At 41.6% G+C, this 24,885-nt stretch overlaps 1 protein-coding gene across 1 annotated transcript in view; it reads left to right on the top strand.

Moving 5' to 3' along the window:
* Positions 1-264: 264 nt before the first annotated feature.
* Positions 265-24,885, top strand: part of OSBPL11 (oxysterol binding protein like 11) — a 42,557-nt gene continuing 17,936 nt past the window's right edge. The window contains exons 1-5 of the mRNA XM_059820174.1: positions 265-404; positions 17,599-17,667; positions 18,787-18,962; positions 19,732-19,811; positions 20,825-21,007. Coding sequence (XP_059676157.1) covers positions 265-404; positions 17,599-17,667; positions 18,787-18,962; positions 19,732-19,811; positions 20,825-21,007 — 648 coding nt within the window. The remainder of the gene's footprint in view (positions 405-17,598; positions 17,668-18,786; positions 18,963-19,731; positions 19,812-20,824; positions 21,008-24,885) is intronic.

Here is a 24,885-nt window from a genome sequence, read left to right on the forward strand (position 1 = left end):
GGGGCGGCCGGGCCGGGCCGCGGGGTGAGGGAGCGGGAGGGCGGGTTTCCCAGCCCGCCGCGGCCGTGCGGGGAGCTGAGCCCGGCCGAGCGGGGCGCGGGGGTGCCGGCAGCCGCCGCCATCGCAGCCCGCATGGGGCGGGCACGGCCGGGCCCCGGCGCGGCCTGAGCGGGGCCGGCGGGCCGCTGGGGCGGGCTCCCTCCCCGGCTAGGCGGCCCGGCCTGGGCCGGGGGCGCCCCTGCGGGTGCGGGGAGCCGCGGCGCCATGCAGTGCGCGGACCCCGCGGCAGCCATGAAGGGGCCGGAGGGCGAGGGCAAGCCGGAGCAGCAGCAGCAGCCGCCGCCGGCGGGACAGAGCGGCGGCAAGAGCGGCGGCGGCCGCGGCGCCAAGGGCTGGCAGTACAGGTGGGCGCGGCGGGCCGGGCCGGGGGCGGCGGGGCGAGGTGGGGGGCTGCGGGCCCGGGAGCCGCCGGTGCTGCGGAGCCTGGCGTGGGGCGCTGGGAGCGCCCGTGCCCCCCTCGCGGGGCTGCCCACGCCCGGTCTGCCCTGAGCGTGGGTCCTCGGCGCGGCTGCCCCGGCTTTAAACGCCCTCGGCAGGCAGAGCCGCCGCGGGGTACCGGGGGACGGAGACCTCCTCCGGCCCCGGGCCGAACCCGGCCGCTCGCTCTCCCCTCTTAGGGCCCTTTCGGCGTGGCGGGCGGCAGTCGGGCTGGCTGTCAGTCGGCTCCGGTTTTCGTGTGCCGGTGTGTTAGCACAAAGCCCCACGTCCGGGCTGCAGATGCTGCCGGGGACTGTGCCTTCGCTCCTTCCTTTCACAGCTTATTTTTTCCCTCGCAGGATGTGGAGAGCGGTTTAAAGTTGCTGAAGGTGCTCTGTCACTTTCCAGCCTTTCCAAAACGCTAAACTTTGTGCCAAGTTTTAGCTCGGTGTGTCTTCTTTAAAAACTTAATGGCACTCTTTTCTTTATTGATGCTTTCTGTTTGTTGTTGATAGTGAAACTCTGAGTATGCACGGAGTTTGCGTCTTATCTGACTTATTTTAAGAATGGCTGCGCTTAGCATAAATCGGGGTGATTACTCGGGTACAGCAAATACAGCAGAGAGAGGGGAAAGCAGAAGAGGCTGAGCCCACAGCATTAGTTTGAAAAGGATTCAAACTCAAATGCTTCCTTTGAATGACCTGCCTGTGCGTTCGAGGGATTTAGGTGATTTCACGTCCTTTTTTCTGATGTGCTTTCTGGCTGAAAGAATTTCCACTCACACACTGAGAGCAGGTTCTCTAAGGCATTGCTTGAGAGACTTCCGAATCTCTGCTTTTAGGTCTCTCATCCTTGACTGGAGTTCTGCCATGTTGCTGTTGAAAACACTGCTGTTAGGCAAAGTTTGCACACTTCTTCTTCAAATGGAGACTCTCCAAAGCTGTCATCTGCCAGCCCAGATGGACTGGCTTTCTGTTTCCTGCATGTGGAGACAGCAAAACCGGAGTGTGGTACATCTGTGTGCACTATGCGGGATGGAGGGCCATCACATGGCTTAGACAAAAGAGCACCCAGGCCCAGGCTGTGCAGGCACTGAGGGCCTGATGATTTTAATAGGTAGTGAACCTGCTGCCGAGAATCTGGGTCATGAGTAATTTACCTTTCTGGTGACTACTGCCAGAAGGAAAAGTGGTGATTTTGGGGGCCAAGATTTCAGGCTGTTAAATAGGGAAAGCTTCTTGTCAGATTCAGTTATTGGTTGTCTCACCTGTTGTTTCCAGTTGCTTCTGAACTTTTTTGAAAACTCTGGATTCAAGTATAACTATGAATTTTCTTATGAAAATTGCTGTTACTGTGACCAAGCACTTACTCTTCATGTGTTTCACATGTGAAACACAGGAGTTAGTTTATGCAATCAAAATGGAAGTATTTATATGTTTATGTGGAATCGGAGGCAGTGGAAGGGGTGAGATACCTGATTTGCCTGAACCCCTTTGTGCCATAGTATGTTTGAGATGGTAGTCACAGGTCAGTGCTATGCAGTGAAATTCCACTTTTTAAAATTATCCATCTAAGTATTTTGTTTCTTCTTTCAGTGCCGTGGCTTGTAGGGCAAAAGTTGAACTGACTCTCTGAGTGATAACCAGTTTGGTGGCTTGACAGCTGTAAGTGGGAACTGTCCATGTTATCCCTTGCAGCTATCAACATCTGGTTTAATTTGCTCTAATACTCTAGTGCAATTTTTTTTGTTTCCTTTCTAGATCATTGGGGCATGTTTAATGTACTAACTGTATTATTGTGGACACTTGAGGTACCTCATTGTTAATCTCTGCTCTGTTGGGGATCAATTATTTACTCCTACGTTTGTCTCTATATCTAATCACCCACAAAATACCACCTTTCCCCCCTGCCTCCCTGGCACCTGGATGGGATGCTGGAGGGTCACCTGGATGGGATGCTATAGCTTAGTTTTTGCTTTGTGGGTTGCTTCTATACCAAAATGTATTTGAGAAAAGAAAGAGCCCTCAATAATAAATCAGTGTCTAATAAACAGGGTTTAGAAAGATTTGCTGGGAGCTTCTGGTGGAAGTTTGATCTTTAACTTCTGTAGCACAAAGTGTGAGCAATGATGCAGCTTGACAGAAGCAGGGTCCTGAAGTACTCACTCCGCATAGACTGCATCTGATGGAGAAGTATAACTTTGTATTTGGTGAAGCATCTTGTCAAAACAGCTGTAGCATAGTTGTTGTCAGACAAATGGGACAACAGGTACTTGATACTTTAATGCTCCAAATGGGGAATTATGACTAGGGAAAAAAATAAATCTCCAGCCCTGCTGGAACCCGAAATAATGAAAATCGAATCTCTTAAAGAGGTGGCAAGTCACAAATTCTTGGGATAAAGTGCATGTCTAGAAAATAAAAAAAATAAGCAGAAAGTCTAACTTTATATTTTTGTAGGTGAATGATAGGGAGATTTTTAAATAGCTCTGATAAAGCTAGGCCAAACTTTTATCGTAGTGGAGAATAAGAGACAACCAGAGCCTGCCAGATACTTCAGATAATGTGGAGATACAGCTGAATCCCTCTGCAGACTTTCTGCTTGTAGCCTGTGTACAGTGAGCGCAGGCAGCCAGTACAGCAGTGCTTCCTTTGAAATTTGTAAGGGCTCAGTTTCTTCAGAGAGCAGGAAGATACTTTTTTTTTTTAATTTAATGGAAGGGAAGAGTTCTTGAGAACCTGCTCTTCTAGACATCTGACAGTAAATGGTCTTGTTTACTCACGAATATATGATCAGGGTCAGAGTGCGTCTGAGAGCAACCAACCCTTGGCGGCATTTTCCTGACTGGGGTCAGGAATAGCATGAATGTTAACTTGCAATTAAGTAGATAAAGAGAGCTGAGAGTCTGTGCTGCAAGCTAAGCTATTTATCCCTATTTTCATTTAGAGAAACAGTTATCATGAGGTGAGACTTCTGAATAACTTCAAATTATTAAAAGATTACTTGATAAAGTAACTTAAGATTATAATGTTTTCTAAAAAGCTTCTTAATTTTCAGCAGTAATCAAGCTAGGAAGTAAGTGTAGCGTTGCCCATAGAAAGAATTATTTGCATTCAACGATTCTGCTTTTAGTCTTGACCATCTTCATTTGGTTTTTGCCTTGCTCTAGATTACATGAACAGAGTAGTTTCAAAGCAGTGAGAGAAAGGAGACAGCCTTGGCAGGTACTTCTGTGACATGTGAATTGTTGTCATTGAAATAACATAAAAACTTCACAACCAGAAAGCAGAATCTGAGCTAAATAGAGAGCTGGTCAGAATATGTGCCAGAGAAGTATAACAAGTCCTTTCAGCTTTGAGGCTTTCAGAGGGCTTGAGGGGCTTTCAGATAATTTTGAGAGAAATGACTTGCAATAACTGGTTCTCATTTATCTACAGAATGAAAAGTTCAAAGCACTGTGGTTGACTAGAGAAACAAGATTGTTTTTCCCAGTTGGAGACATGCTAATGTGCCATCCTCTTACGTTTTTCTTAGTGGTTCTGCTCTCAAATACGTAAATCAATTCAGCTGCTATTAAAAGGATTCCCAGCATTTCTTCCCTTGCCAGTAGAAGTACGTGTAAATGTTAATGAATTTCCCAAATGATTGCTGATTTTTAAGCTTAGAAGTTATATTTAAAAACCTATTTCCTTTTTCAGTTCTGCATGTATTTTTGTAGATAACTGCCTTTGTTCCTTATTTCTCAAATGGTTTTTGCATCTGCTCACTATGGATTTAGCCATATGTATTTATAAAATGCTACAGAGTATATGTCTTTTGCTTCTTTTTTTAGGAAGCAAGTTAACTTCAGTTAGCTGTTCCTGAAAGTTTACTGAAGTGCTGCAGGGTTATTCACAGTTTTAAATTAGTATAGAGAAACATTTGGATGAAAGTAACTTCTAAGGAAAGGAGTCAACTTGCTAGACTAAAATTACTTTTTTTTTGTTAGGGGTAACGATGACAGGTAAGAGGGTTGCTAATGCTGGGTGGATTCTGCTGCTTGTTAGGTTATCAATTTAAGGCAAATTCTCTTGCATAACTACTCCATGTGGCTTTGGGCTGGAGTAAGAGGGGCTGAGAGTAAGCAAACAGAAATGTAAACAAACAGCAGAGAGAGGGTTTTGGCAAAAAGAGTAACATTGTAAATTTTCTTGTATCAAATGCAAAAGGATAACAAATTTAAAGCAAGTTAAATGGTTGCCAGTCTTCTTTTAAGGGCTTTGTTTATTTTGCAGTTGAGGCTATGTAAGGACTCTTCATAAATACTGAAAAAAGGGAGTAAACAATTACTGACCTTAATTCAGTCTCCTGTGTTTGAGCAGGTCAGTACATGATAACGTAACAGAACTGGTAGCTGAAACACGTGAATATATTTTAATTCTGCACTTAAAGATGATCATGAACACTTCTTCATGAAGTGAAAAGAGGAAATGGCCTCAAGTTGCGCCAGGGGCGATTCAGGCTGGATATTAAGAAAAATTTCTTTACTGAGAGACTGGTGAGACACTGGAACAGGCTGCCCAGGGAAGTGGTGGAGTCACCATCACTGGAGGTGTTCAAGGAACGTGTGGACGAGGCACTTTGGGACATAGTTTAATGGGCATGGTGATGTTGGTTGATGGTTGCACTTGATGATCTTACAGGTCTTTCCCAACCTTAGTGATTCTGTGATTCCATAGGAAATGTGTTTTAAAGGAAATGCTTATTTCTGAGTTTGATCCCAGTTAACTTGGAGGGTGACTGACAATCCTTTGCACTTCAAACATGTGGAAGCAAAACGTGTGAGACTGAGCTAGACTGTGGAAGTGTTTATTACTTTTATTCATGCTATCTTGCAAAAAGGATCTAATTAGTAGTAATAAAGGGAAGTGTCTTGAAACTGATAGAATCTTCTTGAGTGGATGTTGCTAATCCTTTTATTGAGGGTGGCATTGATGTCAGTCTTAGTTGCAAGAAAATGTATAAAGTTTTTCTAGTTTCTATGCTTTTCTAGTCACATTCCAAGAATGTTTGATGTCAGGAGGATAAATTTCATCTGTTTGGCCTTTAAAGCTGAAACCAGCTTGGTAGAAACAGATACAGGAGGTAACAGCAGCACAGTGTTCAACAACGCTTCATGTTGCAAACCTCTTCCTTGCTGGTCCTCCATTCTTGTCTCTGAACTTAACATTTCTCATCATAGTATTAACGTAAGCATCAAATTATTGTTTAGGCTGCAATAGAGTGTGTTAGCTGACCTAATTAACTCTAGACTCCTGAGAGCAGGCCAGAATTTAAGTTAAAGTCCCTATCACTTGATAAGTAGAAGAAAAGAAACCTCCCAAACCTTCATGTAACTGTTAGTGTCATCCTAGGTCAGTTCCCTCTAATGCTGCTACTCCTAGTATTTCCTTTTTATTACCCATCTCCCTTGTTCTGGGTTTTGTCTCTGCACTGCTTAAAACAAAATTCTTTGGGATCCTACATGGAATTTTTGTATACTCACAGTAACTGATGACTGTAAACCCCTTCCTCGTTGTGCCAACTGCAGAGGGAGAGGCAGGCTGTAATTTTGTGGTGGTACCTGGGAGGTCTGGCAAGGGCTGCTCCTGCTTCCACTTTTCCCTGCTCTTAGAGCCCACCCCACTTCCTTGGTTTCCCACTGTCGTAAGAACTTGCTGGCATTGTGACATCAAGGTGCCGGCCACCAATGGGGATGGGGGTTCTGTTGCCTCTGCCACTATACTACTGCTGGCAGCTTTTGGGTTGGTTGGTGGCTCTGATGTCAAGCTTGTGTCGAAGTGAGCCCTGATCTTCCTTGGTTCTGTTTCTGGTGATCTGTGGAGATATCTCACCACTGCGTGGCCTTCAGAAAGCCCTGGCTTCTCGCTTTCTGACTTCTTGCTGGCCTTTTGAAGAGGAAAAGAAGAGTTTCTCAAGTGGTTGCTGTGAAATTCAGAGTTTGTTTTTGCAATTTTGTGTGTTGTATTCCTTTTTATTACTAAAAATCAGATTAGGATGGCTGTCACATTTGTTTGATATGCTGGAGGGAAATGGCTGAAAAACCTGGTGCCTGAAATTCTTTATCCTTGTTTAAGTCTTTGCTTAAAGAGTATACCATATTCATAACACTAATATAGAAATCATAGAATGGTTTGGGTTGGAAAGGACCTTAAAGGTCATCTAGTTCCAACCCCCCTGCCATGGGCAGGGACACCTTCCACTAGACCAGGTTGCTCAAAGCCACATCCAACCTGGCCTTGAACACTTCCAGGGTTGGGACATCCACAACTTATCTGAGCAATCTGTTCCAGTGCCTCACCACCCGCATGGTGAAGAATTTCTTCCTTATATCTAATCTAAATCTACCCTCTTTCAGTTTAAAGCCATTACCCCTTGTCCCATCGCTACAAGCCCTTGTAAAAAGTCCCTCTCTGCCTTTCTTGTAGACCCTCTTCAGGTACTGGAAGGCTGCTATAAGGTCTCCCCGGAGCCTTCTCTTCTCCAGGCTGAACAACCCCAGCTCTCTCAGCCTGTCTTCATAGGAGAGGTGCTCCAGCCCTCTGATCATCTTCGTGGCCCTCCTCTGGACTTGCTCCAACAGGTCTATGTCCTTCTTACGTTGGGGGCCCCAGAGCTGAACGCAGTACTCTAGAACTTCACATAATTTGCTCATTAGAATAGACAAGAAGCCTGTATTTAAAATGGACAGCTGGTTATATTCATCTCAGGATTCATTCTGTGTTATTAAAATGTTATGGTCATCTTTTATCAAGCTGATTTTACCACTTGCTGAAGCCCCAACACTTCTCAAAAGGCAGGTGAGCCATTCATGTTCACACATGTATGTACAACCTGGAAGAATGCGGTTGGAGCAGATGGAAGCTCAAATGCCTTGTAAATTAAGTAAATCTCTGTGTGAGTGGTAATAAGTGGATAGAATTAGGGAAACAGGTTTGGGTAATTTAAACAGGAGCTTCGTGTTGGCTGATGTTCTAGTAGGGAACCTGGATTCAATTCCTGAACCAGGTCAGCAAGGTCTGGTTTCCCTTCTCCAGCACTGTGGCTCCTCAGTGAGCAGCTATCAAGAGCACTGCCCCTCTCTTGCTTCCTGAAGCATCCCCATGTTGAACGGGCAGGCTGTAAAACTCGCTGGGGCACGGGTGACAGATGTGGGAGTTGGTTCTGGCATCGCAGGATACTTGTGTTAATACTGGGATATTAATTTAGAGGTCAAATTAAGCTAAACTGAAAAAGCACAAACATTTGAATAGCCTCTAAATATTGAATAATATGTGCTTTCCATGGAATAGATTTCTGCAGGAGTTAATGGTTGTTACAAATGTCTATCCTTCAACTAAGTGCAAAGGGTATTTTTCAACTTCATCTTTTCTAATGTAATTATGTAGCAGCAAGTTAATTAACAGTGCCTACAACATTAACATCCTGCTCTGCCACACACAGCTCTCTCCCCAGAGAAAAGATGAAAAACAAACTGCATGCGGTTGACCTAATCACATTGCTTAATGCAGAAGCAGAAAGTGCCAGCTGCTGCTGCTGTTGGACAAACCTACCTAGGACAACCTGCTATACTCATCGTACCATGAAAATTAAGGTGTGTGTGCAAGGACCCCTGTTTGCTTAAGGACATTGCCTTGACATGCACTCTGATCACCTGCCAGTGCTGATGAATTCTTTTTGTAGGGGATCGCTGCCTGCTGGTAATGCTGCCGGACAACTTTCTTTTTAGGGTGCTTGCAAAGTTTGTACTATTTCAGATTTTCTGTACTCTGTGTCTAATGCTGAAATGGGAGGGGAGGGCAGGCTGAAGTGGGGTAGGAGAAATGCTGTTTCTTCGTGTGTGTTAAGCTGACAATCTTATATTTGACAATGTGCTTTGGAGCAGGAATGTCAGTGTCAGGGAGAAGGCTTTTTGCTACAGGTATGCATTTTTTCTTTTTCCTTCCAGGTGTAAATTCCTGAGTTTTCGATGAGGCTGGAAGTCTTTAAAATATTGATTAATGTTTAGGTATTGACAGATCAGTTTCCTGAAGAGCCCAGTTTGCATTGGGATGTTGTTTTCATTCATTGCAGTGGAGATGTAACAGAAAGCATGAGATCTGCTGGGCAGAACTGCAGGGTGCTATGTTAAGGAGCTGGTTTCTGACCCTGGCTCTGACTTCCTCTGTGGTAATAGTCATATTGTTTAAACTGGTTTCCCCCTGTAATCACTAACTGTGTGTTCCTCTTTTTCTTGGAGGCCTAGTTTGGAACAGTTGGCTCTGATTTTGCAAAACTTTTGCAGGGCCACAGCTGCAGCTGAAATCAGCAGAAGCTGTTATTTGAATGTATGAATAAAATAAAATAACAATTGGGCCGCAACTATCTCAAAGTTAGAGAGGCTGAAAATTCATTGTGCCTCAGTTCCCTGTATGCAAAATGGGATGATAATGTCCTCGTCCTTTTATTGTTCGGTACATGACTCCTTCATAAATCTCGATGACAAGCACAAGAGAAGAAAACCATAAGGAAACTCTTTATTAGTGCATGAGTGCCAAATGTATAATACCTGATGCTCGTTGGGCAATCAGAAAGGAGCAGTTTTGAATAATTCCTTGTCTGGGAAATCACTGTCCACTTAACAGCACTGAACAAAAAAGTAGTCCTGCTCTTTTTATGTATTGTCATAATCATAGGTGGTTAACACGTGCTTTCTTATTACAGTTTAAATCTTCTGAGTACCTTATGCCTCAATTTTAATATAGGAATATTTTTGTTTAACTTTTCTATATCCAAGAATTATAGAATAATTTGGGTTGGGAGGAACCTCTGGGAAATCTCTAGTCCAGCCTCCTGCGCAAAGCAGGGCCAGCTTCAAAGTTAGAAAAGGTCGTTTAGGGTTGCTGGCTGAGTTTTGGGCATCTTCAAGGATGAAGGTGCCACAGCCTCTCTGGGCTCCTGGCCCAGGACTTATCCCCCCTAATCATGAAGAATTTTTCCTTGTTTCAGACAAGGAATGTTTTTGCTACAACTTGAGACCATTCCCACTTGCCTTTCTGCTGTACATCTCTGAAAAGAGTCTGTCTCCATCTGTCTACCCTACTGCATCCTGACTGCTCCCCTAGGTTTGGTCTCACCTGAGAGGTTGCAGAGAGTGAGTGCTGGTCCATCAGCCAGCTCAAAGGCATTTAGTGGTATTGACCCCTGAAGCGTACCACTTCTAACTGTTCGCTAGTTAGATTTCAAAATGTTGGCTGTTGCTTCTTGAGTCTGGTTGTCCACAGTTTTTTGCCTGTGTTGTACTCCAGGCTTATGGTCTTTCTGAATATTTAGATAACATAGTCAATTAATTGTGTTCTTGCTTGCTTGGAAGGTGGTAATAATGGTTATCCTCTGTATTTAATCTGAAATGTCTCAAAAATGGTTAAAAATGTCTCAAAAATGGTTAAAAAAATAATTAAAAAGGCAAGAGGCTTATCTGGAGTAGCTGATCAGTGTATTTACCTTCCATTTAATAGCCAGTGGTTTATGGCTGCGAAGTCCAGGATGGCAATGTGTAATTGTCAATATAATCTTTTAAAAGTCATAATCACAAATACATCTTAAAACTGGAAGGGCATATCTTTATATTTCTGATAGGGTAAGAGCTACTACAATAAAAGCAGACCAAAATGCCTTGGGATGGAATGTGTAGTAAGCTAAACCACGTTGGACTGTGGTTAGAGTAACGAAGCGATGCAGATGTTTGCTCCACCGGTTTCTATGAATAGTGCTTACCAGGGTCCACTGCTTTCTGAGGGGTTGTAGGTAGCAGATAGTCCAAAACTGTAAAGATGCTGATACATCTGTGTGTTTGCCTTGCTTATGTTATGTCAGTACTGTTCGCTGGGCAGAGTAGCTTTAATTTGACTGCTTGAGCTTTCTGAAACTAGACTTCAAGGGAAAGCTTTGGGTTTTGGTAACAATAATATGTGAAACTGTGCATTATGGTGTGCTAATGTAAACTGGTAATATAAATGGTAGCCAAGCTGCAGGCAACAATCGTTCTCCAGAGGTATCAAGTGGAGAGTTCAGACCTTTTGAGGTGCCCGTGTTTTGTATGCTCCAGCTCTAAAATGTTGGCTAAATTTACAGTTATTTTTCCAGTGATAGCTTAAGTAGTAGTTGTCATTGCAGAAAAATCTGCAGGGTTGGCTACTGACTCTCGGGTCCAGCTTCAATTGTGTTATGCTGACACAACTCCACAAATAAATTGTACGTGAGTGGAGTTCTTGCTGACTTGAGGTGTTTGTGTGTGTGCAAGAGAAATTGCTTAGCTGAAACTCGCTGCAGTTTTTTTCCAGGCATATGTATTTTGAGAGCTGAAGAGCTCTGTAAGTGATGAAGTAGTTAAATAATCAGCTTTACAGTGGTCCAGTGAGAGCAGTGTTTTGCTACTTATTAATTAAATATTATATCTTTCCTTTTTTTCTGTTGCTACCCTGCAAAAGTGTTACAATACAGTTTCATTTGTGTATAATTGACCTGTGGCATTAATGCACAAAAGAGAATCGAATGCAAGATTAATTAGGATGGTTTTAAAAAAAACCCTGTAAACTTGATTTATCTTTTCCCTTGAGAACCAGTATTGATAGAAACTTTAAGTGCAAACACAACTGCCATGTTGATAGCAGGGGGCTGGGCAGTGGGACAGTCCTTCACCCTGGATAGGAAGCCTGGGCTGCGTCATGCTGGGCTGATGGGCAGCTGACAGCTTATTTCGGCTGTGCCGCGCCCTTCCTTTGTGGCAAGCCTGCGCTTCTCTTCCAATGCGTGTCCGGGCTCTCAAGGGTTTACAGGAGTACATATTGAGAGAAGTCTTTTTATCTAATGAGGATATGTGTGTTGCTAGCACGCTTGCTGCTGAGTGGTATTCTGAAGCATCCCCACGGTCTATTGTCAATGTTCTTGTTGTATTGTTGGACCTTTTTTCCTTGCACTTGTTGTTGGTTTCCAAACTTATAATTGAATAGTCAAACACATGAGCTGAAGAGTAGGAGCTTTGCCATTTTACGGTTGACTGTAGGGCACTGCTGGTGAATTGCACAGCAAGGTTAGCTGTTCCAAAAACCTGTTGGAAAAGCAGAGCTAACTTATTAATATAGATACTCTGTAAGCAACATGAAGGCTTCTGCCTTACCTTGCTGGGTGTACTGGGGAACCCACACTTGCACCAGCAAGCCGTGGGACTGGAGTGTGCTTAATGTGGTGGTGGTTTCTTGGGAGCAAGTGGTCTCTGTAGTTGCAGAAGATATGCCCAAAGTTTCCGTTGCTGGCATAGGTTTTTTTTTCTTTCTCTTCTCCCCTGCTGTTCCCCTCCAAGTAATAAAAAGGGGAATGAGTGTGTTGTAGGTAAGCACTTTGCAGTGGGCAGTGAGGAAAAAGCAAGTTATTACAGATGGCAAGCCCGTGGGGCAGATAGATAAACAAGTTCAGTGAAAATGGTTACTGCTTTTTTCAAACTACGTAGTCAAAACCACTCATTGTTTTGCACTGTTACGATCCTGATTTCTTTCTTGCCTTTGCTTTATGCTTTGCTAGCTTTTAATCTGAAGACAGTCTCTTTCACCAGGTTTTTGCGTCTTGCTGTGAGCTCATTAGAAGGGAGCCTCTTCCCTTGGCCAGGGCCTGAAGGCACTGTCATAAGGGTGGTGGCGGCAGCTATGAAGGCTGGATCTGCCTTCAGGAGCCCTCCCCAACATCTGCGTGGGCTCCGTGTCATCCTTCCTGCTGGAAGCAAATCCACGCATACTCAGCTACTACTTGAAGCCAGGCCTTACGCAAGTCTGTAGGGAAGACTTTGGCCACTGTGTTTGCTCTTCAAACAGCTGTTGGGTCTTCAGAGACCTGGCTCCTCAAAGTATCCCACGCAGTGCTGTCTAGGTCCCAGCAAAATTAAAATCTACAGAAGGGCAGTCTTGGAAGTTTTCTGTAATCGCTTTCCAGATGAGTGTAATTTTGTGCCACTGCTAGCGGTGATTTGTTTGTGTGGGGCTTTTGTGGGGAGCTGTGCTGTGAGGGGTATGAAAAAAGGGTCAGGAGGCCTTCTACATTGGTGTGTGTTCTTGGAGAAAATGTTGGCCCAGTGCTTGTCAGGTGTGAACCTGGGTGTCTTGGCTGAAGCTCCTGGAAGACGTCATTCTGGGACTGCTGTTCCTCAGCATCTGTGTTCAAGACTCGGCTGCTGCATGTAAACAGGATACAGGGGGAATTTGGCCTGACTATCACTATCTTATTCCTCCCTCAGGACAGGAGACCAGCCTGCAAGGCACTGACAACTGCTGCAACTTGAGGCATATTAGAAAAGGACAAATAAAACTAGAAAAGGATAGATAAACTAACAATAATCCTTTTGTGAATGTTTTATTCGTGGTGTATTTTAGTAGCACTTAGACATGTAGAAATCTGGCTTATGGTAAACATCTTTGAAGTTGGGGAGGGATCGTTTTCTGGAAAGAATATGAACTGATTTTTATTTTTTCATAGATTTCAGTCATTTGCTTACGAGGAGAGTTTCAGTCCATCTCACAATATTTATAAACTAAAAATGTGTGATAAATGGGCAGCCAAGTTCAATGGTGTTTAGCCTTTGGGGGAAAAAACCCATATTTTGGGGGGTGGTAAATGTGCTGGGCTGGAGTTCAGATGTTGTACGACGAGTTCCTGGATAATTTTTTCCTGGATTATGATTTGCACAGTATCCTCACTTAAAGTAGTCCAGCAAAAGTTGAAGTGACATTTTTTACATCTTTAAGGCTGTGACAGGTCTGTTGCAACACTTAAACTTTTTTTGTCATTCTTTGACAGGACACGTGAATTTCTAAAGAAATACGGACTTTAAGGGTTGTTGACTCATCATTGCTGAGCTATTGCTGTTCCTTTGACAATCTGAGACTGCCGTGAGCATTTTGAACAGCAACAACAGTATCTTGGCTATGAAAGGATACACGTACCCATAGGTACATGTACATGCATGTAGGCAGCAGTGTGAATGCAACGGTATCCTTAAAGTTGGGAGGGATCCTGGTGCAGCCAGGCCTCACTGTCAATGTTGAAATAAGTTGCTCAGTGTTCTGTGTTAAATTCGCTTCTGAAATCTGTTTTCTAGAAGTCAAAAACCCCAGTGTGGGGGATTGTGGAGGCTTCTGAAGTACATAGGTGACTTTGAAACAGGTTTTACTGTTGTTTCATTAGAAACAATACTGGTAAGGCCTTTAAGGAAGATCTTACTCATATATTAAGAACTGTGGTTATCTGTGAGCAGAGCCAGTGCTTGAACCTCAACCTCTACCATCTCAAAAGCTTTCTGTAGTGCTCTGAAGAGCTTTGCTGTTAATTCTATAGTAGTGAAATATTACTGGGGTTTTGTGGTTTTTTTAATGTTAACTGCCTTACAACACTGCTTTAGCAACAACAAATACTTTAGTTTAACGCTTGCTGTGAAGGCACTAATCTTAAAATCGTTGAAGAAATGCTCTAGTTGTAATTCCGTGGCCTTGTTGTTCATAAATAATACTGAATATTTTTATGTATTTGGAAGAAATTACAAGTGCTTACCCAGAAGATTAGGAGGTTAACTGTAGTTCTGTAACGGGTTTGTGTATGGTTATAGGATCTACATTTTGTGAATTGCAATTTGCAGGCTGGATTTAAATCTCTTTTTTTAGTGTATAAAATGGTTACTTACTTAAAAATAAGCCTTAGTTCAAATGTTGAAAATTCCCTGGCCCCCGCGGTGTGGGAATTTGTGCTGGGAGAGTATGATTAGTGCCTGTAAGGTCTGTGCTTTTACTCTTTTATTTGCTTATTTGTTTGCCTCTAGGCCCTTATACAGTCAAGGGAAATGTTTTAAATATCAACCAAGTTTTTCATACCCTTCAGGCAGGCTAATCCGTTACTTGCATGGGTGCTAGAAGTTTGCCCAGCCTTTGACAGGGTGAAAACTAAATACAGTCTTCTGGGTTTGTGCAGTTCCATTCCAGATGCATGAACCCAATTAAGAAGGAATACAATTTAATCAATGTTGTCCAAGAGGTGGCTCGTTTAGCAGGGACCTCTGTTCATGCTCCATCGCTCTGGACTTTGGCTCTTCTAACATTCTCCAGTCTCCAAAAAAGCAAGCCACAGCTCAGTCTGTCATCCCTGGCAGTCGGCATGTTATTATATTCCTCCCCTGCTGCAGAGGTTCGTCCGTAAGGGATCCCCACCCCGCAGCTGACTGTGTGTCTTGGGATGCACACCAGCCACCGCCGCTACTTGTTGGGCACTTCAGTACTGAGGTTTGGCCATCAGTGCTTAGTGTGTTTCTGTGATCTGGTGCAGGCGGATGAGGTCTTTTTGCTTGTGAATGGGAGATACCTGCTAAATGTACTTCTGAGCTTTACCTTGTACATTGAGTTATAGCTCTTTTGTGTGAGATATGGGGTTTGGGGACCCCCTGCGTGCTAAGTTAGGGATTCTGAAACGCAGCTGGTCAGTGTGTTTAATATCATGCACTTGCGCTCATGTTCATTTGCTGCCACATGCTCTTTCCAGATTTGCAGTGTCCTCAGCGCTGGAGGTGACTGGCTTGCTTGTCCTCAGTCACTTTCTCAGACTTCTTTGGGGGGCTGTTTTCAAAGTTTTTCAGTTAAACCATCAACTTTTGGGACTGCTGAGGCTAGAGATAGGAATTATTGAAGAGGAGGCATTTGGAGAAGTTTGGGTGTAGTCAAAGTGAGAATCTGAGTGGAGAGGAACACGTGGATGAAGGCAAAAAGTAGTCAAGTGCTCATTTGATGTGGAAATACATCACCGAAAGGGCTGCATTCTCTTCTATGATTCCTTTTTCCTTTTTCTAAAGACTGACAAAATCAGATATCTCATCTGCCACACTCAAAACCAGTTGTCAAATGATTTTAATCAGACTGTTTAACTTACTGTTGCCAGATGAATGGACTTCCAAGGCCATACATACAGTCCTGCTGTATTCACTGCAGTCTGAAGTTACTTCTCTGATTTTTCTTGGGTTCTGTTAAACATACCTGTGATTTAGGCACATTAGTTAATGGGAGAGTACAGCAGCTCTAGCCCAGTTGTGCAGGGGTCTGTACGATGTCTAACTGAAAAGCAAGGGTGAAGCTTGCATTCGCTAAAACTGAAAAACAATTAGCTGTGACTAGGGACAATTTTCAGACAGTTAAAACCCAAGCTCATACATTTTTATTACTATGCAATCTCATAATTTTCAGCTAAATTAAGACAGCGAGCAAGTCTAAACTGTACTTCCCTTGTATGCCAATAACAACAAATGAGAGGCGTCTGTAGAGGATGAGTTTGGCTATGTCTCCTTTAGCATTTGTGTACATTTAAAATATATGATAGCCTGAATACCCTCTGCTCTCCTTGGTTTTATTTTTATCTGTAGTACCAGTTAGTGAGCTATTAGAAATTAAATTCCTAGATAGTCCTGCTGGCTGCTCTCCATTGCAGGATATTGCTGCAGTAATAGCTAGAACATGTATTTTTGTTTTTAAATGTAACATTAAAAATCAGCAGCTTGTTTTTTCTTCAAAAATGTACATTCTTGCATCTCTTCTTTGAATAGTATTATTGATTGGCAGTGATATGGCATTTGATTCGTATGGCAGTGATTTACTCTGAGGTTACCTTCATTAATGGCATCCTAAATGATGAAACTTATTTAGGTTATATTTATTGAATTTTCAGGTATCTAACGAATCTGATGATACTGACAACTGTTTATAAATAAAGTGTAGACAGCAGCTTCGGCTATTATTTGGAATTTACCCCAATATTTGGGCTGACTATGTTTACAACCAAAATCCTCTAATGAAGGTGATCCCTTGGCTCTAGTGGTCCTATTTTTCCTCCCCTTTCCACTTTTGCTGATATGGGGGTACTTTGACCTCTTAATGACCAAGACAGGCTGCTGCTCCAATGGACTCTGAATAATTTTCATTTAATCTTCAACATACTACGAGCTACAGAAATTTTAATTTAAAATCTAAATAAGATGGCTTAAATATAAGCTTCTCTTAAAAAGCAAGTAGTCCGTATCTGATATTTGGGTCATTCTTTCACTTCTTCATTAGAATAATAGGAATTTTTCTCACGCTGGACCTGAATTGTCTATCAAGAGTGTGTTCTTCAATGTAAGATTGTGCCCTACTGTAAGAGGCGAGGACATTGAGGTGGCATTTCTAGAATTATGGGAGTGTACAGTATAAAATAGGTCTTTAAACTGTGGTTTTAAGGTTATTAGTTCGTAGCTGTAAGACTTGTAATCCTTATTTAGGACAATTGATTTTCAGAAGTGGCAATGTATTTTTCCTGTGGTGATACTAAGCCTCTGTGCCCAATCTCTCAATGGGTTTTCATTTTTTGGTGGATGTTGCAAGTTGAGGCTTCAAAACAGAAACTACCTGATTTTCCTGCCGGGCCAAAGGAGGAAATGTTTCGGCTCTTGTTTTACATTTCAGAATATCTTGATGTGACCTGCATCCACATGTTGTGTTCTGTAGAACAACTGTTCAAGCGCATGATTGTCCGTGTAGTTGGGAGGGGGTCTGGACATTAAAGATAAATAAAACCACATTGGTGTAGGAGTACCTAGGGACTGTTTTTAGTTAGTCACCATGATCAAGTTTCTGTTAATAAGCTAGTGAAAGTTAATTTTGTTCAGGAGTGCAAAAATACAAAGCTTGCTTAGAAGAGGGAGCAGGAAACAGAAGCAGCATGGATACTAAGTCTTTAATTACCTGAAACTAGTACAAATGTGTCCAGAAGTGCCTGCTGAATAAAACGCAAGTACTGGTGAAAGTAATTATGCCTTGAAATTACTTGGAGTTTAGTAAGTCTGCTTAAACTGTCATACGAAATTATTTTAGAAACGAGGCTGGAAAATCTGTTAAATGTTGGTAGTTTTATTAAAAAGGTAGTGCCATTCTAAAAATGAAGATGAAAATTCATTTTCTGAGAATAGATAATGATGATCAAAAGCTGGGACGATCTAAAATTTGTTTGGTGTTGTCTGATTGCTTTTCTCTCTTGTTTTTTTAATAGTGATCACATGGAAAATATTTATGGATACTTAATGAAATACACCAATCTTGTCACTGGTTGGCAGTATCGGTAAGTCTTTTATGGTGCTTTTTAGTAATGTTGGTCTTTGCAGCATCTAAATGAACATGTTTCAGATTTTTTTAATACTACTTGGATTTCCCTTTTTCTATTAGGCAAACTTCATGGAAGAGTCTTATGCTTTTCTTAATATAGATTAAGCTAACGTGTAGATGAAGAATATTTGTATTAAGGCAAGAATAAGAAAAAAATGCATAAGAAGTATGAAGCAGTTAACTCATTTGGTGGCTTATAACTATGCTTGTATGTGTAAAAAGCAAGTACAGCATTAACTTTTTTCTCATTTTCTATTAAAAATGTCTTTGTTTCTTCTGCTGAGTCTTCAGCTTTATGCCAAATCATGCAATCATTTAAAAAAAAAAAAATTACGACTTCTTTACTGAAAATTCAAACTCAAACAAACTTTTCCCTTTGGTTCCCCAGGATGTCTGTCTCCCCTAGAATAACTTGCTTTTCTTTGACAGGTGAAACTCTGGTCAGGCTTCCTGCTTGATGCTATTCCCAGAGCAGCACAGTGCAACGAAATTAATATTATGGAGACAAGTCCTTAGCATACCACACTGGCCAAATTCCTGTGCATGCAGTGACTTGTGTCAATACACTTATTAAACTCAATTGAATAGTTGAAGCATAATGTCCACTTTAATTTTTTTTTAATCTGGAATTGCTTCAGTTTCACAGTTTTGTATCTCAACTGTTTTGTATCTGGGGCTCTTTTACCCTTAATTTATGTAGTTTAAGGATGTATTAAGCCTTAGAGATTCAGGATATTCTTTTGATTCCCAAAATCTTGCAGTAGTACTCTTCTGTGGGCATGCTGCTCTGTTGTGCAATCCCTGGTCTGTGAGAAAAAATTGGTAAGAGCTTAATTTTTGTGCAGCCTTGTTGGGGATATAGTTCATATGTTTGGGGTTGTACTGACTCAAGTCCTTAAGTCCCAATCCCATCTGTGCCAACTTGTAATGAAAGCCTTGACTTCTCCCAGTAACACACACCTTTCCCCCCACCCCCTGTGCCCCCCACCCCCTGTGCCCCCCACCCCCCGCCAAAAAAAAAAAAAGGAAAAGGATGAGCGTTTTATTTAGTGTACTTGCTTTGTTATCATTGCAGGTTTTTTGTTTTAAACAATGATGCTGGCCTGCTGGAGTACTTTGTGAATGAGCAGTCGAGACATCTAAAGCCCAGGGGTACCCTGCAGCTTGCTGGAGCTGTAATTTCACCCAGTGATGAAGACTCTCACACCTTTACAGTCAATGCTGCCAGCGGGGAGCAGTATAAACTAAGAGGTAGGACCTAGATTCTTGGGCAGGGCATTCTTCCACTAGAGGACACTCCTGGCCCTCACCTGTGGCTGCTCTGCTGGGCTTGGCTGTGTGGCCAAAGTGAGAGAACTTGTTTGGCAGGCTGCTGCAATGAGAGTTATAGGTGAAACTTTCATCCCACTCTTCAGTTACAGATGATTCCATACTCTTTGGGTCTGATGACTTTCAGAAGACCATGAACTGAAGATGTGCAGAATGGGGTTTAACCTTCATGTATAGTGTCCTTAAACTGTACTGGTTTGAAGTTTTCTAAATCATTGTAGGTAACAGTACTGTGTTGATGCTTGTACAGAACTACATTATTCCTAATGTTCAGTATGTTAGCCTTCTTGTGATGGTTATAGAAGCCCATTCTCTGACTTTTCAGGCTATGGAAATCTGGACTAATATCTTATAGTATTTCTTCCCTCGAAGACTTGCTGTCACTGTCTAAATCAGGGTACCTTACTCTAATTCCAGGAAAATGTGTCATGTTGTTAGATCAAAGTGTGTATGAGGGGAGTTATTGTTTGCTGAAGTTATTTCTGTGTTACAAAATTTAAAAAAAAAGTACATGCCATTTATGTTGAACTTTATTTAATGTTATAGCTAATTACTGGTCAGATGAGTAAGTTTTAGTTGAAAAATAGTTGTACTGTTAAAGTCTTCTGTCTGTTTTAAAGAATTAAGGAGCCTTTTGCTGATATTTCAAAATGTCTTCATGTACGTAATCATTTTGGTTTGCTTTTATTAGCTACTGATGCTAAAGAACGGCAACACTGGGTTAGCAGGCTACAGATATGTACACAGCATCACACAGAAGCTATTGGAAAGGTATCGTATGACTGATATTTTTGTGGGCAAAAATAATTTAGGCTTATGGTAGAAGTAGTTCCAAATACAACTACCTTGTTGTCTGAGACAAATTCTACAAAAGGGCCTGTGGTTGGACTTGGCATGTCAAGAAACATCTTTCTGAGTAATAGTTGACTTATAATAGAAATATGCTTTAGGAATGACACAAAGTGAAGTCAGTTTGCCTCTGAAGAGTTGAATGGACCTCCCTGAGCAGGTACCGGTGAGCTGGTGTTTGAACAGGAGGCAGAGCTGGAAGATCAGAGTTTTAGCCCAGTATTTTCAGTGGTTTTGCATTTTTTCTAATGGATAAGGAAACAGGTCTTCAGCGTTATTGAAGCCCTTCCATTTTGGGAACTTTCCTTTTATTTTAACCTTTTTTTAAAACCACTCAACAGCTCACAAATACATTTAGGATGAATTCCCATGTTTGAGAAGCAAGTCCTCAACACTATATCTGAGGGTTGTTGCTTCCATTTGCTAACCATGTGGTGGTTGTGAATATAGTGTATTTTATAGAACCTCCTGATTACCATAACACCTATTCTGATACCTGAATAAAGCCTTGCTTATAAGATCAACATCTTGTAGCTGGCTTTGTTTTAAGAAATAAGTTCAATGAATAGTTCTAAACAAAATCCCATTCTCTTAAGTGTGAACTCTATCCTTGCAGGATCTGTTAGGAGTCAGTTTCTAGTACTGTTCCAGATCAAGGACTAATTCTCAAGTCAGAGAAGTGATACATATTGATCAACCTCATTTCACAGATTGTTCATAGTTAGACTATAAAACAGGGCAACTGTCAGCAGATAGTGCAAAATATTTATTTAGCAGTTGCTAGTTAATACATTATTAGGGCTTTGTCAACTGTGCTTGCTCTATAAAAAAAATCAAGCATTAAACTGTTCTGCTGTATCTTTCAAATTAGAATATTTGCTGGTTATTTAGGAATTAATCGTAAATGTTTCTCAATATGCTTATTTATTCACTAGAACAACCCTCCTCTGAAATCTCGCAGCTTCTCTCTTGCATCCCAAGGAAGTGCCAACTCTCCTGGTGTGCAAAGAAGACCCAGTCAAAATGCAGTTTCCTTTTTCAATGTTGGACATCACAGATTGCCAACTGGAAAAAGAGTTCCTATTATGCAGCCAGATCACCTTGTAGATGTTAGAGAGGTTTGTATGCCTTAAATTATCTTGTAATCTTTTGAAAGAGCTGTCCTATTATTTGTAGGATTGTGGAGAAACTGGCTATTCTTAGTTGGATATATTATCCAATTATGTGCTATTATTGCAGAGCTGTGTGAGGATAAGTAACTTGCCTTGGCTAATTGTAGAAGTATGTGGTGTATATTCTATGACTTTTGTACTCCGCAATAATATCGTGATGCTCAAGGTAGAATTTTGCATGTTCTCATCCTTGCAGGTCCTAGCACTACAGGTGACAAGGGAATATTCTTAAGGAAGTATAACATCCTATACTATGATGCTATAATATCATATGCTGTTTTCTTCCCCTGTCAAGCTACAGAAGAATTGACTAAGCTGTACTTATTTCTCCTATGAATAAGGAGAAACTGGTCATGATTGATGTTTAAGAATACTAATACCGCTTTCTGGTACGCTAATTCACGTGGACAAATTGTCTAGGGATGGATGTGATTGAAAAGAGAGCAAAATAAAATGAGCAATTCGGAAGTATGCTTTTTTCACTACACATTCAGGTGTAGTGTATTTTGGAAAAAAAACAGAAATAATTACCTTTCTATCTTGACTGTCAGAATGGACAGGCTACTGGTTGATGCAACTTATGAATATTTACAGGGTAGATCGTGCAGATCTGAAGCTAATGCTAAACCAAAATTTGTTGCTGAATTACAAACCTGTGTTACTTAGTAGTAATATTGACATTAATGAATATATTAACGTTAGCAATGTAATTAGTGTAGTGTGATACATTCTTGGCAAAAATAAGTTTCTAATGGAGGGCTTTTTAATTTACAAATAAGGATCTAGGAAGTGTGAATAGTTAGAAATTGAACTTGGACAAACTGGGATAGAAGAGTGCTCTGTGTTGTGAGCGTCATTAACCTGTCATTGTTCCTTGATTTAAATCAAGTGCTGTGGCATAATTATCAGTAAGCTAGATGAGGTGACTGCCTCTTTAGACCTTAGTATCTGTGAATCTCTCTGTCCACAGCAGATTGTTCTTGCAGATGTCTTGCAAAAGGGTAACTGCTGCCATCCTGTTTATATCCTCTAATAACAGTATAGTCTCCTATAGCGCTAATGCAAAGGCATGTGAAGTCCTGTCAGGTACCCAGGAGAACTTCAGCTGGCATCCTATAGCTTCTGTTTTTTATAAGCTGGTTCCTCTGCTTTATCCTCTGAAAGAGAAGGTTTTGTTCCAAATAAATTTTAAAACCGAAGCTATACAGGTAGTTGCCTTTGTTTGATTCATCAAGTCACCTCTTACTTGTGATAAACATCTTACTAGTGTGCTACAACAATTACAACATATGGTAAACTTAAATAGTATTTGCGCTTTCCTACCTATTGCATGAAAACAGCAACAGTGCAGAATGTGACATTAATATTTGCAGAATTCATGCTTATAGCTCTCTTAGTTTTTCTTTCTTTTATCTGTTGTTGTATTTTGGTGTTTGAGAAGCTATCCTGTTTATGTAAGGTAATATTTCAGAAATGGCTTTTTAACTTGTTGACTTTTCAGATGGCAATATGGCATTCAAAATTTGAGGGAAGAAAGAGGAGAGTGTGTGAGCTGGAGCACTGAAGCAGTGGCTTGCGTCCTCTAACTGGGATTCTCACTGGGTGGGAAATAAAGTGGACTGGTTTTTCTTAGCATTGCAAAGAGCACAGAAGACTATTCATGTTCTCTTCTGATTGTTGAGTTTGACACAGCATGATTATCAATTTAAAAATTTTTGACCGGTTCAGATGAAGAATTGTCAGTAATGGTAGCTTTTCTGAATGTCAAAGTTAGTTTGCTTACCTTTTCGAAGCGAAAATGTTTGTTAGGTACAATGCCTACTTTTTTTTTAGATACAGTTAAAATACTTAAAGGGCAGGTGCGTGCCTGTTACACTTGAGCATAATACAGCTTGAATACTTGTAAATTCAGTTTGAGAAGCTGTGGAAGGAACAGCTGCTCTTTCAAAGGATCTGCTGCACGGTGATCTTTAATTTTCCCATGAATTGCGCTGTAGCTGGTTCTTCTGTCAGTCCCTTTCCCTTCTACTTCCCTTTGTTCTTGGCTAAATACATGTCACGCTGCTGACCTGGATACCTTGCAAAACAGGAGATCTAACAGGAACTTTATGCTGACTTGCACTAAATGCAGGCGCGTGTGTGTTTGCGGTGAGAACTGTAGCCTGTGTACTTCTGATAGATTTTGAGTTTTTTAATCAGAGTGCTTTTTCCTCCCCCCGCACTATTTCTTTTTTTAAACATATCTGAGTATATAAGCAGGAAAAACTTAGGACTGTTCAAAGTATGTTCTTTGAAAGGGAAGGTGGGCCTATTTGAATTTCAGTGCTCAGGATAACATGGCTTGTCCTGTTGTCTGGCCTGATCTTGGAATGAGGTGCTTGGGTGCTACCACATAGTAAATTACTAAGAGTGAAGATCACCAGAAGGGTTGTAGGGATTTGTCAACTAATTATCTGTGTCTTTTTTGTTGTTTGTTTTAATCCAGCAGAGTTTTTCAAAGTATTGGAAAAAAACTTGCACACAAAGACTTGCATCATGTTCATAACTGAAAGAAAATACGGCACATGTTCTGATAGCAACTGATGTGTTTGCATAGGCAAGGCTATATAACTGTTTCACTCGCCTTCTGCCCTATCAGTCTGGGACATGCTGAGGCTGACTGGGCACAGTTAACTCCACTTCCAAAGAGCCAATGCTCTGTAAATTCACACCATAGCACGCTATGTAGGCAAGCCCTAAAATGTTCCAAATACCACATACCATGAACTTGGATGAATACATATTGCCTAAGTATTTATTGCATAAAACCTTAACAGCAGTTCCTGGAAGGGATTGCAGGCAAAGGTACTTTAAAAAAAAAGTAATTAAAAAAATAGTAAGATACTGTTAGGATTGGTGAATTAAAAAACTAGGCGGTGCCATAGCAGTTAAATGCATGAATGCATCTCAAATTCTTTTAAAAATGTCATCTTCTGTTCTGCTAAATTAGTCTGTTCTTACATTTAACTTAACTGGCAGAATACATAATGATTGCAGAATAGTGCTATCCAGTTACTTTAATGCCTTTTGTTGTACCTCCCTAGAAAAGGGACTAGCACATACAGAAGTTTGCCGTCATCCCCATGATTCAAAATCGGACAATATTTTGCTTCTGTGAGTACAAGGAGGAAAGTATGTGGGTTTTTGGAAGACCACAGTGTGCTGCTTGATGGCTGCTGTGCTTTGCCACTATACCTCTTTGGGCAAATGTGCTGTTGCAGGTTCTGTGATGTAGGGGTGCTCTGTGTCAGAACGAAGGAGGAAAGGAGCTTGGGGTAGAAGAAGGGGGACAATGGCACCAGGAAAGCTGTAATTTGAACGCATAATGAAGGGGAAAATCCTGCTGCTTTTCCTTCCCCCTCTGGAAAGTAAACAGTGAGATAGTGATTCTAAGTGTAGTGGCAGTGCAGACAATAACTGAGAATCCTGTATGGTTTGAGCCAAACTGAGTGATACAGGTCTTTTCCTCTAAAGTGCTGCATCTCTTCTTGTAGGGAGTGAAAAGATCTTGATGCCCACAGATAGTACCTCCATAGATTCTCTTCCAGGCTGTGCAGAGCACAGAGCTTAATTACCCGTCAGGCAGAGTGTGGGATGTTTTTCCCCCCTGTCCCTATCAACCAAGCATGAAAGTGCTTGATATTTACTGCAGCAAGCATTATGTTCAAATTCGTCTTTGCGGTTTTTTTGAAGTCGCTTTAATATTCTTTTGCTTGTTAATAAGGTGCCATGTATTGCCATGGGAATTTCATCATGCATTCAATGACTCTTTAGTAGCTGCATCA

The sequence above is a fragment of the Gavia stellata genome, chromosome 8 (assembly GCF_030936135.1).
Source record: "Gavia stellata isolate bGavSte3 chromosome 8, bGavSte3.hap2, whole genome shotgun sequence".
NCBI classification, from domain to species: Eukaryota; Metazoa; Chordata; class Aves; order Gaviiformes; family Gaviidae; genus Gavia; species Gavia stellata.